The sequence below is a fragment of the Sciurus vulgaris genome, assembly GCF_902686455.1.
Source record: "Sciurus vulgaris genome assembly, chromosome: 11".
In the NCBI taxonomy this organism is placed as follows: Eukaryota; Metazoa; Chordata; class Mammalia; order Rodentia; family Sciuridae; genus Sciurus; species Sciurus vulgaris.
Window position 1 is genome coordinate 130,122,732 of NC_136472.1, and position 19,767 is coordinate 130,142,498.

The 19,767-nt window shown below is 37.5% G+C and overlaps 1 protein-coding gene across 1 annotated transcript in view; it reads left to right on the forward strand.

The window, feature by feature from the left end:
- Positions 1-18,161, forward strand: part of LOC306638779 (beta-galactosidase-1-like protein 2) — a 62,031-nt gene extending 43,870 nt beyond the window's left edge. The window contains 8 exon segments of the mRNA XM_079102110.1: positions 863-1,009; positions 14,048-14,116; positions 14,614-14,701; positions 15,501-15,588; positions 15,907-16,018; positions 16,621-16,737; positions 16,850-16,913; positions 17,770-18,161. Coding sequence (XP_078958236.1) covers positions 863-1,009; positions 14,048-14,116; positions 14,614-14,701; positions 15,501-15,588; positions 15,907-16,018; positions 16,621-16,737; positions 16,850-16,913; positions 17,770-17,777 — 693 coding nt within the window. The 3' untranslated portion in view covers positions 17,778-18,161.
- Positions 18,162-19,767: the final 1,606 nt, after the last annotated feature.

Here is a 19,767-nt window from a genome sequence, read left to right on the forward strand (position 1 = left end):
TTCAGAAGGATTTGGTAGTTTTGTAGGGTATAACTTAGAGTGGTAACATGCTAGAACACTTAAACCATATAGAAGTATTCTGAACTTAAGCTTGGAGATAGGTATAAAGAAGGAGGGAGGGTTAAGGAAATAGACATTTGGTGTCAGACTCTAAAGTAGGTGATGACTGGCTGATAAGATGTGGAGGGGGAGGAAGAAAAAGATGGAGAGGATGCCATCCACACTTTATGCATTTTTTGACTGGATGGATGGTGTTCCTCTTTTCAAAGGAAAGAGAGCAGGGTATGAATGTGTCATGGTGCCTTTAATTTGGATGATGTTGTATTGGAAATATCCATGGATAAGTCAAGTAGACAGAAGGGTAAACAGCCTTGGAGCACTCTAGGTTAGTACTAGAAAAGCAACTTTATTAAGAAGTGGCCAGTTAGAGTGTGGGTTAGAATGATCTTTCCTAGGAGATGCAAAAAGGGAAAAGAAGAGAAGGCCAACAATAGACAGATTCTGACACAGCTTGGTGGGAATTCCAGGGACCAGAAGTTTTGTCCAGACTTTATCATGAGTTAATGAGCAAGGCCCACAAATCATTCCCCCTTCTTGACTACAACTCTCTCATTCAAAGTACAAGAACAACTCATTGGCTAGTAAATGAAGACAAATATGAGGTTTGTTTAGTAAAGAAGAAGGATAATTTATATGCTGCACATAAACATGAGTATCCTTTCATATTCCTTTTGGATTGTTCTGTTTGCAAGTCTGTTGAAGTTGTTCCTTTGGAGAAGTGGGCTTTGGGTGGCAGTTCCTGAAATTCTTCTCTACAGCCTGAACTTTCAGCCTATTTTTTTCCCTTCTGTCTTTTTCACAGCCAACCAAGTCTGTCAAGCCACTCACCATGGAACAGCTATCTGTGAATGAAGGGAGTGGTCAATCCTATGGGTACACTCTTTATGAGACCTTCATTTCCACTGATGGCATCCTTACCTCAAAGGGTCATGTTCAAGATCGGGGCCAGGTAGGGTGCCACAAAGGGGTTCTATTATACTTATCTGTTATCACTATCAAACTGTGTTCCTGAGATGAGTGTCTAAGTGGTGGTACAAACTGATTTTACCTTCAACCGTTTCTCTTTTAAAAAATTTTTAAATTAATATTTCTTTTAATTAACATCATAATTGTATACATTTATGAGTACAGTGTGATTATTTAAATATACATATATGTACATAGACACACACAAAATGCAAAATGATTAAACTAATAAACATATCGCCTCTAATTTTTTGTCTAATTTAGTCTTAGCTATTTGAAATATGCAATAATACATCATTATTAACTTCAGTTACCCTGCTGTGAACAGGAATGCCATTTCTCCTGCCCATTCCTTCTCCCCACTCTACCCCCTGCCACTGATAATCGCTGTTCAACTTCTATGAGTTCAATCCTTTTAGATTTCACATATAAGTGAGATCATGTAGTATTTTACTTCCTGTGCCTGACTTATTTCACTTAGCATCATGTCCTTTAGCCTTATTGTGTTGCCATAAAGGATAGGATTTCTTTTTTTTTAAGTCTGAATAGTATTCCATTGTGCATATACACATTTTCTTTATCCATTCATATATTGATAAATGCTTAATTTTAATCTTAGCTATTTAAATAATGCCATAGTAAAACATGGGAGTACAGACATCTCTTCAACACATAGATTTTAATTCCTATACATGTATACCCAAAAGTGGGATTGCTAGATCTTATGATAATTCAATTTTTAGTTTTTTGGGAAACCTCCAGACTGTTTCCCACAATGCCTGTACTAATTTACATTGCCATGGTGGTGTACAAGGGTTCCCTCTTCTCCACATCTGCACCAGCACTTACTTATTGGTGATTAGTGTTGTTGAACATTTTTTCATGATCCTGTTGACATTTGTATGTTGTCTTTTGAGAAATACCTTTGCCCATTTTTAATAGGTTTATTTGTTTTGTAGCCATTGAGTTATTTGAGTTTCTTATGCATTTTTGATACTAACCCCTATCAGATGTATACTTTGAAAATATTTTCTGCCACTCTGTGGGTTTTCTTATCAATCTGTTGTTTTCAGCTTTCTATTTTTTAAAAGAATTTTTGTACCTTCTCCATGAGGAACATTAGCCCATGTTATGTTTTCTTGTAATGTCTTCCTTTGTTTTGTGTAAGAGTTTGATTCTGGCCTCATATAATGAATCCAAATATTTTCCTTTCTCTTCAATTTTCTGAAATATTTGGAGAGAATTTGCACTAATTTTTCCATAAATATTTGCTGAAATTCATTAAACCTATCTGGGCCTTTAATTCTGTTTTTGTTTTGATTTAGTTAAAAATATTTTCTACTTTTGATTTTGATTTTCTCTTCCACCCATCAGTTCTTTATTTAAAAGAATGTTGAGTTATAGTTGTTTTGAGGTCTACAATATGGTCTACATTGAGAAATGTTCACATGCACTTAAAATATATACATATTCTGCTCTTGATAGGTAGAGTCTTGTATAAGTGTCAGCCAATCAGTTTGTTGGTTAGTGGTGTACTTGTTAAATCCTCTATATTTATGTGGTCCCATGTTCTATCCCTATCCCTGTCAAAAAGAAAAACAAAAAAATAAATCTACATACTTTCTGATTTTCTGTCTACTCATTCTCTCAGTTAGGATGTGAAATCTCTATCACTGTGGGTTTTTATCCTCTTGGAGGGCTAACTGACTTTACTTCATGTATTTTGAAGCTCCACAATTAAGTACCTAAATGTTTATAATTATGTCCTCTTGGTGAATTGACTCCCTATCATGAAACAACCATTTTTTTTTTACTTCCAGTAGTATTTTTTGCTTTGAGCTTTGTTTTTCTGATATTATTTCTCTTGATTAGTTTGAGACTGTCTTTCCCCATATCTTTACTTTCAACTTATTTGTATCTTTAGAGTTAAGCTGAATTTCTTATAAGCAACATATAATTGGGTATTACATTTTTAGCCAACCTTACAATTTATGCCTTTTAACTGGAGTTAGTTAGATATTTACATGTAATGTAATTGTTGTTATGGTTGGATTTAGGTCATCATCTTGCTATTTATTTTCTATTTGTAATTTCTGTTCATTCTGTTTCCTCTTTTCTGTCATCTTTTTAATTGTGTCTCTTTCTAATCCTACAATACCCATTTATTAGGTGTTTTTTAAAATTTTGTAGTTCATTTATGATTCATAATATGTACCTTTAGCTACCTTCAAGTAATATCCTAATAGCCTCCTTACAGAACCTTGTAGCTGTGTACTTCCCTTTCCTATCACCTGGTCCTCATGTTGTTGTCATCGTGTATTTTACTTCTATAGCTATTATAAGCCCTATAATACTTTGAAATTATTTTTATTTAAACAATTAACTTTTTTTAAACAACTTTATTGCAGTATAACTCACATATTACATTTAAAGCATATAATTTAATTTTTTCACATGTTCACAGAGTTCTTCAGCAATCACAATTTCAGAATATTTTCATTATCTCCAAAAGAAACTTCACGTCCTATAACCATCACCCCTAATCGTCTGCCTTCCTAGGTGCTAGATGACCACCAACCTACTTGCTTTTCGGATTGCCTTCTTTCCCATATCATAATGCTTTCAAGGTTCATCCATGTTGTAGCATTACCGGTACTTCCTTTCTGTTATTACTGAATAATATTCCACTGTATGGACAGGCCGCATTTTACTTACCCGTTCTTCAGTTTACAGACATTCTGTCTGTTCCTGTTTTTTGTTTTCATGAATAGTACTGGACTATGAGCATTCATATTTGAGTTTTGGAATGAAGATACGTTTTTATTGTCTTGAGTACATACCTCACAGGGGAATTACTAGGTTGTGTGTCAGTTCTATGTTTAATTTTTTAGACTGATTTCCAAATGAGTGTACCATTTTACATTCCCACCAGGAATGCACGAGACTTCCAATTTCTCCATATCCTCATCAACACTTGCAGTTTTCCACCTTTTAAATTTTTTCCATGTTTATGAGTGTGAAGTGGTATCTCATTGTGCTTTTGATTTGCATTTTCCTGATAGTTGATAATATCATAATAATCTCTTATAGAAATTTTTAAATAGGAAAAAACCTTCACATATTTATCAATATACATAGCATTTCCAGTATTCTTTTTTCCTTTATGTAGACACTGAATTCCATCTGGTATTACTTTTCTTCTGTTTGAGGGATTTCTGTTAACATTTTAAATGACTCACATTTTCTCATAATGGATTCTTTCAGCTTTTGAATGTATGAAAATTATTTTTAATGTGTATATATTTATTTTGATTCATTTTACACAAATGGGGTGCACCTATCATTTCTCTGGTTGTACACAAAATAGAGTCATACTATTTGCATAATCATACATGTACATAGGGTAATGATGTTGGTCTCATTCTATTATCTTCCCCCCACCCCCCACACCTCCCCATCCTTCATTTCCCTCTATACAATCCATCCTTCTTCCATTCTTCCCTTACCTCCTCCCCCCAACGTTATGTATCATCATCCACTTATTGGAGAAATCTTTTGGCCTTTGGATTTTGGGATTGGCTTATTTCACTTAGCATGATATTCTCCAACTCCATCCATTTACCTGCAAATACCATAATTTTATTATTCTCCTTTATGGCTGAATAAAAGATATCCCCAAGGAGTGGGATAAGTGGATCAAATGGTGGTTCCATTCCAAGATTTCTGAGGAATTTCCACACTGCTTTCCAGAGTGGCTGCACCAATTTGCAATCCCAACAGCCAGGTATGAGTGTATCTTTTTCCCTACGTCCTTTCCAACACCTATTGTTGCTTGTATTCTTATTATAATTGGGGTGAGATGGATTCTTAGGGTAGTTTTGATTTGCATTTCTCTTATTACTAGACATGTTGAACATTTTTTCCTATACATGTTGATTGCTTGTAGATCTTCTGTGAAGTGTCTATTCATTTCCTTAACCCATTTATTGATTGGGTTATTTGTATTCTTGGTGTAAAGTTTTTTGAGTTCTTTATAGATTCTGGAGATTAGTGCTCTATCTAAAGTGTGTATGGCAAAGATTTTCTCACATTCTGTAGGCTCTCCATTCACATTGTTGTTTCCTTTGCTGAGGAAAATCTTTTCAGTTTGAATCTCTCCCAATTATTGATTACTGCTTTTATTTCTTTTTTCTTTGGGAGACATGTTAAGGAAGTCTGGTCTAAATCCACATGATGAAGATTTGGACCTACTTTTTCTTCTATTAGGTGCAGGGTTTCTGGTCTAATTCCTAGGTTCTTGATCCCTTTTGAGTTGAGTTTTGTGCAGGGTGCGAGACAGAGGTTTAGTTTCATTTTGCTGCATAGGGATTTCCAGTTTTCCCAGCACCCTTTGTTGAAGAGACTATCTTTTCTCCAGTGTATGTTTTTGGCACCTTTGTCTAGTATGAGAAAATTGTATTTATGTGGGTTTGTCTCTGTGTTTTCTATTCTGCACCATTGATCTACCTGTCTATTTTGGTGCTGACACCATGCCATTTTTGTTACTATTGCTCTGTAGCCTAGTTGAAGTTCTGGTATCGTGATACCCACTGCTTCACTCTTCTGATAAGGATTGCTTTAGCTATTCTGGGTCTCTTATTCTTCCAAATTAATTTCACTATTGCTTTCTCTATTTCTGAGATACATCATTGGGATTTTAATTGGAATTGCATTGAATTTGTATAGCACTTTTGGTAGTATGGTCATTTTGACAATATTAATTCTGCCTATCCAAGAACATGGGAGAACTTTCCATCTTGTAAGGTTTTCTTTCTTTCTTTAGTGTTCTCTAGTTTGCATTGTAGAGGTCTTTCACCTCTTTTGTTAGATTGATTCCCCGTATTTTATTTTTTAGTCTATTGTGAATGCGATAGTGTTCCTACTTTCTTTTTCAAAGGATTCATCACTTATGAATAAAAATGCATTAGATTTATGAGCATTGATTTTATATCCTGCTATTCATTTATGAGTTCTAGAAGTTTTCTGGTGGAATTTTTTGGCTCCTCTACATAGAATCATGTCATTGGCAAACAGGGATAGTTTGCATTCTTCTTTTCCTATTAGTATCCCTTTAATTTCTTTGGTCTGTTTAATTGCTCTGGCTAGAGTTCCAAGGATGATGTTGAATAGAAGTGGTGAAAAATGGCATCCCTGCCTTTTTCCAGTTTTTAGGGGAAATGCTTTCAGTTTTTCTCCATTTAGAATGATGTTGGCCATGGCCTTAGTATAGATAGTCTTTACCATATTGAGGAATGTTCCTACTATCCCCCCGATGTCTTCTGTTATCATGCATCATTCAATAGTGTATTATTTAGTCTCCAGGTGTTGGAGTAGATTCTGTTTTTATTTTATCATTGATTTCTAATTTTATTCCATTATGATCTAATAGAATGCAAGATAGTATCTCTATTTTTTTGTATTTACAAGAGTAGCTTTGTGGCCTAACATATGGTCTATTTTAGAGAAGGATTCATGTGCTGCTGAGAAGAAAGTATATTCACTTATTGATGGATGGAACATTCTATATATGTCTGTTAAGTCTTAATTATTGATTGTGTTATTGAGTTCTATGGTTTCTTTGTTCAGTTTTTGTTTGGAAGATCTGTCTAATGGTGAGAGAAGTGTGTTTAAGTCACCTAGTATTATTGTGTTATGGCCTATTTGGTTCCTGGAATTGAGAAGGATTTGTTTGATGTACATAGATGAGCCATTGTTTGGGGCGTAGATATTTATGATTGTTATGTCTTGCTGATTTATGCTTCCCTTAAGCAGTATAAAATGTCCTTCTCTATCCCTTCTGAGTAACTTTGGCTTGAAGTCTGCTTTATCTGATATAAGGATAGAAACCCCCACTTTTTTACTGAGTCAGTGTGTGTAGTATGTTTTTTCCCATCCTTTCACCTTTAGTCTGTGGGTATCGTTTTCTATGAGATAAATCTCTTGAAGGCAGCATATTGTTGGGTCTTTCTTTTTAATCCAATCTGCTGGTCTATGTCTTTTGATTGATGATTTTAGGCCATTAACATTCAGGGTTATTATTGAGATATGACTTGTAATCCTGGTCATTTTGGCTTATTTCTGGCTTTTAACTTGACTTGGTTTCTCCTTTAATTGGCTATTCCTTTAGGGTAGTTCCTCCCTTTGCTGACTTACATCATTGTTTTTCATTTCTTCCTCATGGAATATTTTGCTGAAAATGTTCTGTAGTGCTGGCTTTCTATTTGTAAATTCTTGTAGCTTTTGTTTATTGTGGAAGGATTTTATTTTCTCATCAAATCTGAAGGTTAGTTTTGCTGGGTATAAAATTCTTGGTTGGCATCCATTTTCTTTCAGAGCTTGAAATATGTTGTTCCAGGCCTTTCTTGCTTTTGGGATCTGGGCTGAGAAATTTGCTGATATCTTTATTGGTTTCCCCCATATGTAATCTGATACTTTTCTCTCGCAGAATTTAAAATTCTATCTTTATTTTCTATGTTAGGTATTTTCATTACAATGTGCCTTGGTGTGGATCTGGTGTAATTTTAGACATTTGGTGTCCTGTAAGCCTCTCATATTTGATTTTCCATTTCATTCTTCAGATTTGGGAAATTTTCTGATATTATTTTATTGAATAGATTATTCATTCCTTTGGTTTGTATCTCTGTGCCTTCCTCAATCTCAATAATTCTTAAGTTTGATCTTTTCATGATATCCCATAATTCTTGGAGGTTCCATTTGTGATTTCTTACCATGTTTTCTGGTCAATATTAGCAGCACACCATACAAACAATATGCATCCTTAACTCAAATAGACCCTATTAAAATATTAACCATATTGTCTTAATAAACAGATGATGAATTCAATTATTATCTACAGCATAATGAATAGGTTTGCAATAAGAACCACAATTTCTAATGGTGGACAAAGAGGATGGGAATGGGTGTAGATATAACATCAATGAGATAAGAAGTGAGTCTATAGAGATACTATGTCGTAGAACTAGTGAAAGTGGAATTTTAAAAATTAGGTTGTTAGCATGAAGAAAAGGGAGAAAGAATCTCCAAGGAAATAGATAGGTAAGAGGAAAATAGAGTGAAAAAAATTAATAAAAGAAAAAAGTAGGAATAATAGTAGGTATAATAGGAATAATCATAATAATTTTTTCATATATTTGTTGATCAGTTAAAGGAGGCTTGTTCCTCCTTTTTCTTCTATTAGGAACATGGTCTCTGTTCTAGTACTTAAGTCTTTCATCCATTTTTAGTTGTTTTTTGTGCAGGGTGAGAGAGATAGAGCTTTAGTTTTATTTTGCTACATATGAATTTCCAGTTTTCCTATTACCATTTGTTGGAGAGGCTATCTTTTCTTCAATGTATATTTTCGGCACCTTTGTCTAGTATGAGATAACCATATTTATGTGGGTTTGTCTCTGTGTCTTCTATTTTGTACCATTGGTCTACATGTCTATTTTGGTGCCAATATCATGCCATTTTTGTTACTATGGTTCTGTAGAACAGTTTAAGATCTGGTATTTTGATACCTCTGTTTCAGTCTTCTTGCTAAGGATTGCTTTGGCTATTCTGGGAGTCTTATTTGTCCAAAATGAATGTCATGAAATGAATTTCATGATTGCTTCTTCTAGTTCTATGAAGAATGTCATTGGGGTTTTAATAGGAATTTCATTAAATCTATATAGCAGTTTTGGTAGTATGGCCATTTTGACAATATTAATCCTGCCTATCCAATTTGTGAATGGGGTAGTTTTCCTAATTTCTCTTTCAGTGGATTCATTACTGATGTGTAAGAATGTATTTGATTTATGGGTATTGATTTTATATCCTGCTCCTTTGTTTAATTCTCTTATTAGTTCTAGAAGTTTTTTGGTAGAATTTTTTGGATCTTCTAAATACAGAATCAAATATTGATAGTTTGAGTTCTTTACCTATTTGTATACCTTTAATTTATTTCTTTTGTCTAATTGCTCTGGCTAGAGTTTCAAGGACAGTGTGAAAGAGGTGAAAGAGGGCATCCTAAATTATGGCATTTGCAGGCAAATGGATGAAATTGGAGAATATCATGCTAAGTGAGATAAGCCAATCTCAAAAAACCAAAGGACAAATGATATCGCTAATAAGTGGATGATGAGGACACATAATGGGGGGAGGGAGGGGTTCGTGTTAGGGTTAGAGTTAGGGTTAGGGAGGGCGGCAAGAATGAAGGAAGGAAGGACGGTATAGAGGGAAAAGAGGGGTGGGAGGGGTGGGGGGAAGGGGAAAAAACAGAATGAATCAAACAACATTACTCTATGTAGATTTATGATTACACAAATGGTATGCCTTTACGCCATGTACAAACAGAGACCAACATGTATCCCATTTGTTTACAATTAAAAAAAAAAGCTAAAAAATAAAAAAAAAAGAGGGCATCCTTGTCTTTTTCCAGATTTTACAGGGAATGTTTTCAAGTTTTCTCCATTTAAAATTATGTTGACTTTGGGTTAACATCTGTATTTTTTATATTTTCTAAAAGTTGCTTTATGGCATAACATATGTTCTGTTTTAGAGAGGGATCCATGTGCTACTGAGAAAAAAGTGTATTCATTCATCGATAGATGAAATATTCTACATATGTCTTTTAAAGCTAAATTATTGATTGTATTATTTAGTTCTATAGTTTCTTTGTTTAGTGTTTGGAAGATCTATTTAGTAGTGAAAGAGGTGTGTCAAAGTCATCCAGTATTATTGTGTTGTGGTCTATTTGATTCTTGAAATTGAGAAGGGTTTGTTGGATGTACATTAATGGTCCATTGTTTGGGGCATAAATATTTATGATTGTTATGTCTTGTTGATGTTTAATCTCCTTAAGCAGTATGAAATGCCCCTCTATGTCATTTCTGATGAAATTTGGCTTGAAGTCCACTTTGTCTGATAGGAGGATAGAAGTTCCTGCTAATTTACACAATCTGTATGAATGATATGTTTTTTTCCCATCCTTTCACCTTCAGTCTGTGGATGTCTTTGCCTATGAGGTGAGTCTCTTGGAGAAAGCATGTTGTTGGGTCTTGTTTTTCAGTTCAATCTGCCAGTCTATTTCTTTGATAGATGAGTTTGGACCGTAATTGTTCAAGATTATTATTGATTATGATTTGTGTTCCCAGTCATTTTGATTTATTTCTGGTTTTTAATTTGAATTAGTTTCTCCTTTGATTGACGAGTCCTTTAGTATAGTTCCTCCTTTTACTGGTTTTCACTTTTTAAAACTTTTATCTTTATGGAATATTTTGTTGAGAATATTCTGAAGTGCAAGCTTTCTAGTTGCAAATTCTTTTAGCTTTTGTTTGTTATGGAAGGTTTTTAGTTCATCTTCAGATCTGAAGCTTAATTTTGCTGGATATAGGATTCTTAGTTGGCATCCATTTTCTTTAGGAGCTTGGTATATGTTATTCTAGGCCCTCCTAGCTTTGAGGTCCTGGGTTGAGAAATCAACTGAGATGCGTATTGGTTTCCCCCTATATGTAATTGGATATTTTTCTCTCACAGCCTTTATCCTTATTCTGTATGCTAGGAATTTTCATTATAATGTGACTTGATATGGGTCTGTTTTAACTTTGCACATTCGGGGTCCTGCGAGCCTCTCGTATTTGATTTTCCATTTCACTTTTCAGATTTGGAAAATTGTCTAATATTATTTCATTGAAAAGTTATGTATTCCTTTGGTTTGTATCTCTGCACCTTCCTCTGTCCTGATAAATCTTAAATTTGGTCTTTTCAGGTTATCCCATAATTCTTGGAAGTTCTGTTCATGGTTTCTTAACATCTTCTCTCTGTGGTCAACTCTATTTTCAAGATTATACATTTTGTCTTCATTGCCTGAGGTTCCGTCTTCCAAGTGATCTAGTCTTTGGTGATGTATTATATTGAATTTTTAATTTGGTTTATTGTTTCCTTCATTTCAATAATTTCTGTTGTTGGGGCTGGGGATATAGCTCAGTCAGTAGAGTGCTTGCCTTGCAAGCACAAGGCCCTGGGTTCAATCCCCATGACCAAAAAAAAAAAAAAAAAAAAAAAAGGAATTTCTGTTGTTTGCTCAGGATCTCTATCTTTTTATTGAAGTGATCTTTTGTTACCTGTATTTGCTCTCTTACATCATCTTTTACTACACCGATCAGTTAAACTATGTACTTTCTAAATTCCTTTGTGGACATTTCTTACACTGTGGTGTGGATGGATTCTTTTATTGGAGTATCTTGGTTTGCTTGTGGTGATTTTTTTCACTTGCTTTTTCATGTTGTTTGTGTGTCTACCCATAACAGCATGAATCTGAGGCAGTAGAGTTTCTACCCTGTGAACTTTAGTGTTCCTGAAGGTTTCCAGTACCTCACTTGTAGAAACTGCCTCTCTGCTTTCTTGATTTCATGCCATGGAGCAACCAGGAACATGACCTCCTCTAATCTGCCATCTTGGATCTCTGGATCTCAACTGTTTCTTAATATCTGTTCCTTCCTTGAAATCTTTTATGCAAATGCTAGTATGTGTCTTAAGTACACAGATACTCCTGGGCATTGTACCACTGAACCTTTCACAAGCTGATGATTTTTTTTTGTTGTTTTGTTATTTTTCTCCTGATTGCATTTTATAAAGAACTTAAGTAGTCCCTATACTTACTGTATATCAAGCCTTAACATTTACATTGCATATTATAGTTGCTCTTCTCATTTAACTCTTAAAACACCTATCTGAGATATTACAAACAAGGAAACCTCAGCATGTTAGATTTCGTTTGCCATGAAAAAATACCTAAGAGAATGAACTTAAAAGGGGGAAAGATTTATTTTAGTTTTAGAAGATTTAGTCCATGTTGCTTGGCTTTGTTGCTTTGGGTCTATGGGTCTATGGCAGAAACAAGGTGGAGGAAAACTGCTCACTTTATGGTGACCAGGAGGCAAATAGAGAGAGAAGAAGAGGCTGTGTCTCAATATCCCCTAAAGGGCAATCCCAAATCACCTAACTTCCATTAGTACCCCCTCCTAAAGGTTCTACTACCTCCCAATAACACCACAGATTGGGGACCAAGATTTTAGTATATGGGCCTTTGGGGAACACTCCAGATCCAAACCATAAAACTCAGAGAAACTCAAGGACTTTCAAAGACTGTTCAACTTGAAAGCTGTAGAATTGCAGTTGAAGTATTCATCACCTGGCTTTAAGTTAAGAGCTGTTTTCTCTAAGCATTGTGAAATTTTCTTGCTCTCATACTTTCCATATCATCTTCTTCCCAGGCTTCAAGTATAGGTCAAGCTTAGAAAATCCAAACTCTGAAATACTCAGAAATTCAAAGCTTTTGGAGTGCCAACCTGATGCTCAAAAAGTTTCAGATTTTGGATTTTTGGATTAACTCCCACAGTCTATGCAAATATTACCAGCAAAAAAAAATCCAAAATCTGAAGCTCTTCAGGCCCTCAACATTTCGGACAAGGGATACTCAACCTGTACTTCTATATTTGTGACTTCAGCCTTCCCCTTCCTGTTCTTAGCTGCAGACCATATTTCTTACTCTTTCCTGGACATTTATTCTCACAGTGTATGTTCCATAAGCTTTTCAAATTCATCATGTCCAAAACCAAACTCACTATAGACTCATATTGGTTTATAGACTCACATCCTCTCAACCTACAAGTACTGTTCACATGTTCTCCTTACTGTTTTTCTTCATTACTTATTTTCACTGGCCTCTGTGTGGTGTAGTATTATTCAGTTGTTCTTTTAGTATGCAGGCTGTTGTTGCATTAAACTTGTCCTTATGTTTCACATCTCCTTCTACTACTACTATTGTTAAAATGGCAAAACGTGTCTTACTATTTCAGACTGCTCACCTTCATCCTCTGACCTCTCTTCCTTGCTGAATACCTCCCTCATAGTGCTATCAGTGTTTTCTCTCCTAGGTAAAAGTCTCATCATAGCTACTTCTCTTCTTACAATCATCCATTAATTCCACTAACCAGTCATCACCATGCCTGTGAAGTAGCTTGAGTTCTGCTATTATTTAGGATCTGTCATTCCTTTCTCATCAGTTCCATAGTTGCTGTTCACTACTTCAGTGGCTCCATGGTTGCCATTGTAGTGTGTTCTGATCATTTTTTTGTATAGTTCCCCATCTGAGTTCCTCAGTGGCCAACTTTATTTTAACCTAGATGAACTCCTCCCTAGGAAAATATTTAGTTCAACAGTAGGTGTTCAATAAATGGCCATAGGATGTGTAAGCCTTGTAATTAACCTCTACTGAGATTAAAATATGAATTATGCATTCTGTTTAGTATTAATATTTTTTGTTTTTAATACTTATGAATTTTTATTATTATAGCTTCCTGGTCAAATTTCACTTGAAAATTTTTGATTTTGTTTAAATAAGCTAAGAAACAAATTATTTGTCCTTATCTGGTCTTATATGACTAGAGTGGATTCTTCTGAGTGGCTTATTAATCTAAGTCTGAGCAATATGGTTGGTAATAGAAAAGAAATGGATTTACCTTCAGATCATCCCTAAAACCAGGTAGAGTATGGCAGCAGATTAGAATTCCTAGATAAGAATCTGGGTCACCTGGCTAAACTTGGGTCTATTGCAGAGTCGACCCCATGGGGAAAAGCACGCTGACAGAACAGTTGCTGTCCCTCCAATTCTCTCTCCTTCCCTTTGCCATCACGTCCCTCCCAGTACTGATTTGGCATCTACCTTACCTCTCCCTCTAGTCTTCTTCTCCCCCTATTCACCTTGTAATGGAGCTAGGGCCCAGATCCCATAGCAGGATACTCTCCTACATACCTCATATCATGCATCTCAACACTGTTCTACTTTACCTATGACCTATCTGCTTTTGTGAACTTGTGGTCAACTTACAGAATTCTGGGAGACAAAGAGTTCATTGTTTCTAATGTTTGCCTTTTCAGGTCTGTTTTCCCTTTTTTCCTTATGACGACCTTATAGTACTTTCTTCTTCTTTGGCAGGTGTTTTTAGATGACAAGCATGTGGGAATCCTGGATCATTCCCAAGATCAGCTGATTCTTCAGAAACACGTATATAACCAAATGCTGATGGACAAATAGTTCTAGCATCTGCTAGGCCATGTACCCAACTATAAGTGTGGCCTTGCTCTTTAATAGTATATTTTCTCCTCTACTGCCTTTTAAGTTGATCCTTTCATATGTGCCCAAGAGGGACAAGGAAGGTTGTGTACATCTCTAAGGTACAGATATACATGACTTGAGAGAGCAAACCTTATTCATTTTAAATTTTTGCTGCTCAAAAAACAGGTTGGTTACTGGTTCAATAGCATCTTAGATGAAGTATTTGGGTTCCTCTTTCCTCTCTAAAAGACCTGGCCCCAGGGAGTTGGGAGATGGAAAGGAAAGGCAGGAACCAAAGGATTTGCCTGGCTTAGAGCTGGTGGTCCACAGGGTTCTGCTGACTGTCAGTCACCCTGATCTTGTTCTCATCTCAGCTTCGGGGAGCCCCAGAGGTCTACAGAAGAGCACCTGCATAGTATTTACTCTGGTGGGTCTGTCTTGCACAGGACCACAAGGAATACCACATTCTAAGGATCCTGGTAGAGAATCAAGGCCGACTTGCCTCTGGGAAGAACATGAATCAGGAGAGAAAAGGTGAGCTCCAGATGCAGGTGCTGAGACCTTGCAGCACCAGATTTCTTACCTCAGCCTGAGGGCAGATGGAGAGGGCATATGGTTGGAAAAGAGCACGGTCTTTGGCTTTGAGACACCTGTGTGTAGAAACTGTGATGATGCCTTTGTGTTCTCTGATTTCCAGGCAGAACCAGCACTGGGCATTTTTCTCTTTGGGAAGGTTTCAAAAGTAGCTCCATAGGAGAAAGCTATAGAGGTCTCCCTGACCAGTAGTCCTCTTTCAGAACTTTGCCTCATCCTTCCTAGGAGCCCAGGTCTTTGTGTCCTTCCCCTGACCCCGAAACTCCCAGGCAGATTCATACACCTTCCTTCTACCCTTAGTGCTTTGACATACATGAATGTTCAAACTAGTCTGAAGTCCTATGCCAGTCAGACCTGTGACCTCTGTGCAATTACTAGTTCTAGCATCTGTTAGGCCATGTACCCAACTATAAGTGTGGCCTTGCCCTTTAATAGTGGAAGATGCAGGCACCATCTAGGAGGTGTACACTTAGAAGGAAAAATGTACGTAGGATTTGGGTTAAAGATGTAGTTCATGGATAGAGTGCTTGCCTAGCATTCATGAGGTCCTAGGTTCAATCCCTAGTACTGCAAAGAAAGAGAGAGGCAGGAGGGAAGAAAAATTATGTATAGGAATTGGCAGAAACCTTATGATGAGGCTTGGAAAACATTCATTTTCAGGAGATCCCTGGTTATAGTCCATGCATATCTCTGCACCCTTCCAGCTTCCTTCATGCCCCCTTCCTTCCATGTCCTGTAGGTTTAACTGGGGATATTTATCTGAACAATTCTCCACTAAGAAAATTTACAATATATAGCCTGGAGATGAAAAGTATATTCATGACAAGGTAAGTACCTGACCATTGATTCCAGGTGATCGATAAAGATGGAGAGCATGTAGATATGGAAGAAGCCTGAGAGTTTCTCTAGATGCACCTCTCGGTTTTCAGATAGAAAAGTCAGAGACCAGAATGTTTAAGGTAATAACCCCATGTTTCGTAGCTGTGTGGAGGCAGCTGGTCTCATGACTTACTGCATTATATATGCTGAAGGCATAGCCAGTGCCACAATGGGGGACACCAGATTTCGGGGAAGAGGCTGACCTTAGAGGTTCACAGAAACATGTTAGAAGAAAGATATGACAATCCTACTTGACTCCATCTTAGGAAACTCCCAAACATCTGGAAACCAATTACAGAGAAAGTTAAGGGCCCTGCCTTCTTCCTTGGTTACCTGAAAGTTGCTGATAATCCCAAAGACACCTTCATACAACTGGAGGTTAGTGCAATTTATCCCTTGCCCATGTGACATCCAACTTTACACCCCTAAGAACCTTTTAATAAAGCTCTTTTAGTATATGGTCCCTGTCCCGTGTAAGGGAATCTAAGCTTCCAAAGACCTCAGCTATTACACAACCTTCTGGGAGATTGTCCCTTCCCCAGGATCAGGTAGGGCAGTGGGTGGAAGGTAAACAAATATGATAGAGACATTAATAGTATGTTGTAGGTGACTTGCCAGCACATATTGGCTGCCACACCTGAAATTCTGCAACTGTACTTATGTTTTGAGCCTGGCATATTTTAATGACTACCTGATGATAAGTGGAAATTCTCTCTCCTGTCTTGGGGAAGACACAGGGAGATGAATTAGAAACCAGTGCCTTCCCCGAGGCTTGGATGCTGAGTTAATCCCCAGTTAGAGGCAGTATCACCCAGATACTGAGTTCACCTGCCACTTAGTTGATAATTCACCCTGTCTGGATACAGCTATACTGTGATTTGGTGTGTCAATGGTTATGAGGGGTGTGTGTGTGTGTGTCCTCATCCCTTATCTTTACATCTAGAACCAGACCCCAAATCCTCCATTCCAATGCTTTTTAGGGCTGGAAGAAAGGAGTAGTATTTATCAACGGACAAAACCTAGGGCGCTACTGGAGTATAGGACCCCAGGGAACTCTCTACCTTCCAGGACCCTGGCTCCATCCTGGAACAAACGAGGTGGGTCTGCATGGTGCCCCATCTCCACCAGGCTGCTTCCCTTGGGTTCTTCGGCCTTGCTTCTGAGATGAAGCTTGAATTTCATGACTGCCCCTATTCTTTTTTCCCACAGATTATCTTGTTTGAAGAATTGGAAAGTGGCATAGACGTTCAGTTCAAAATGAACCCTATTTTAGGTATCGATCTCTTTATATTTGTGGTGTTCAGGATTAAACCCAGGGCCTTGTGCATGCCAGGAAAGCACTCTCCCACTGAACTACATCCCTAGTCTCTTGGTATGGCATTCTGAAGGGTCATGTGCAGTATCTGAAACAATCGTTTTGGATCTTTCGAGATGTGATAGAGATTTTTTAAAAGGCAGGATGTGCATGATCTCCCAGGGCCCTGAAGCCTGCCTCTGCCTTTATACAGTAGATAAGATTTTCTCTCAGACCTGTCATCCCCTCCTGTTTTAAGATGAACTAATTAAACCACTTCTCTGACAGCCATACCCCAACTCTCTCAGCCTCCTTTCCCAACATTCCCACTGTATATTCAAGGCCTTTTCTTATTGTGATCCAATTCAGACATCCTCTATTCATCTCATATTGTGCTTCCTAGGGCTCTCTCTCAGGTTTCCATATGACATGATTCTGAGACACTTTTTCTGGTACCCTATGCCAGGTTGCCATAAGCCCAGGAATGTATGGACTAGTTACACAAAGTCCAACTTTTGCAGATTTTCTGTGCCTCTGTCTAGAGAATGCCTACTCTCTTGGTCCCCAGGCTACCTAGTGCCTTTTGTTGGTCGTTAGATCCTGGTTCCTTCTGTATTTTTTTTTTTTCTTTGCAGTGCTGGACATGGAACCCAGAGTCTTGTGCGTGCTAGGCAATGAGTCTACCCCTGAGCTATATTCTCAGCCCCTGATATACTTTTGGCAAACCATTCACTCTCCCTTCAGTAGAGTCTTTGTGGACCTAATAATCAAACTGTGCTTCTTCCCCACTGATCACATGTTACATACAATAGACCAATCAGATTTTCTTTTCCAGGATATTGAGTCATCAGTGGCATGTAGGAAATGTACTGAGCTGTCATATTATCTGTGGTACTGTGAGTAACCCATCAATCCTGGCACTTTGGTCACCACCACCATCCTGGTTTCTCCATGCAGCTCCAACTCTGCCTGGAGACCACCATCCACTTCCTGATCTGCCAGCACACCACTCTTCTGGCTTAAGTTATCTCACCTGTTTCTCATGTTCACTATAAAATAAGCTTACCCAGTACACACCATTTGTCATGCTGCCACCATAAAAGCTGTGTGACCATCAAATAAAATGTTGAAAAAATGAGAACATACTCAGAATACTTGATCTCATAAATGTGAATTGAAAGCAGAAATGATCTTTCCAAGAAGTCAAATAAAATATACAGATGAATACAGGAAATGACATGTAATTCATATATGCTTTGTGTTTTTAAGTGTTTTAAACCCACTATTGTCCTTTTATCGATTTTTCTATACCATTAGTTTTCTGTGCTTATGTGAAAACTGATTCTTGGAGACTGTCAACCTCTCCTTTCCACCTTTGGTGCCTGATTCAAAGTCCTTTTTGATTCCCTGGTTTTACTTCTCGTTCTCCTACGGATGGTCCCAGCCCTTCTCAGATATAGCAAAGGGTAGAGAGAACTGTCTGAGCTCCTGGAGTGAATTGGCTTAGTGGCCCAGCACAGGTAGAGGGGAGACCTAAATGTTTTGTTTTTTCAAGCCATTACAAATTCCAGCATGATGGAAGCAGGCCTTGGGATAGCTGACAAGCTGTCTGGGGAGCTAGCTAGAGGTGAGCTGACATTGTATTGAGGGCTGCAGAGGGGACTACCAAGCCAAGACAGAAAGGAATCTCAGCCTGATCTCAGAGGCTCCCTGACCTCAAGTTAATACTAGAGTCAGGCCAGTTGCACAGAGACCACTAGACCCTAGTCAGCCCAGAGACTCGAGATCTTGCATATACTTCTTTCATCTTGCATCTTTAAATGTTAGGGGCCAGCGGCGCCTATGTAAACAAGAAAGTAAGGAGCTACCTGCTTAGGTGTTTCCTTCATGCCCCCACACTGACTCTATTCTCTCATCTGAAGCCCATTGAGAAAAAAACAGCAAAAATCTCAATTCCCTCTATTTCTTTCTTCTCCTCCCCACCTTTACTCAGAGCCCCAAAGTATCAGGTGTTCCCCATATCATAACCTCTTACCTTACTGTGCATCACAGTCACCTAAAAGGCTTGTTAAAACATGGATTTCTGGTCCCCATACCCAGAATCTGATTTGGTTGGTCTGGGGTACGGGCCTGAGAATTTCTAATACTTTTGATTCTCATATTGCTGGTCTAGGGTGAGGTGGAGGCGGGAGTTAAACTTTGAGAACCTTTGCCATAAAGCAGGCTCTCAACTTCATGGTTTTTGAGGTCAGATACTTCTTTGTGGTGGGGCCTGACCTACGCATTGTAGGATGTTTAGCAGCCTCCCCTAGTCTCCACTTATTACATGCTAGAATCACCCCCCAGTTGTGAGAATCCAAAATGTCTCCAGTATCCTCAGGAATCAAAACTCTTTCAGGTGTGCACACTACTGAGGGGCATACCTGATTGAGTCAGAAATGACCCTTTTGCTGCTCTACGGAAAAGCAGTGGAACTGGGGCCTCAGAAATCAATCCTTAATTTATAAAAGGTAATGAAGAATTTGGGGAGTTGGGACAATGTCTATCTGGGACCACAAGTCTATTCTGCACAACCCTAGTTTTAACTGACAGAAATAGTCTATTAAAATAGTCTATTTTAACTAGTCTATAAAATAGTCTATTTTATCTTTCTGTTTTACTATTTTTCAAAAAAAAGTTTCAAAGATAAATGGGTTTATTCAAAGATAAATGGGTTCCTAGAGTGAATTGGGGTAAAGATTATGCATGGTGGAGGCTGAAGATAGATTTGTGTTACATTTTTGAAGATATTGCTCCTTTTACACCTATTAGCAAACAGACAAGAAATGGGGTG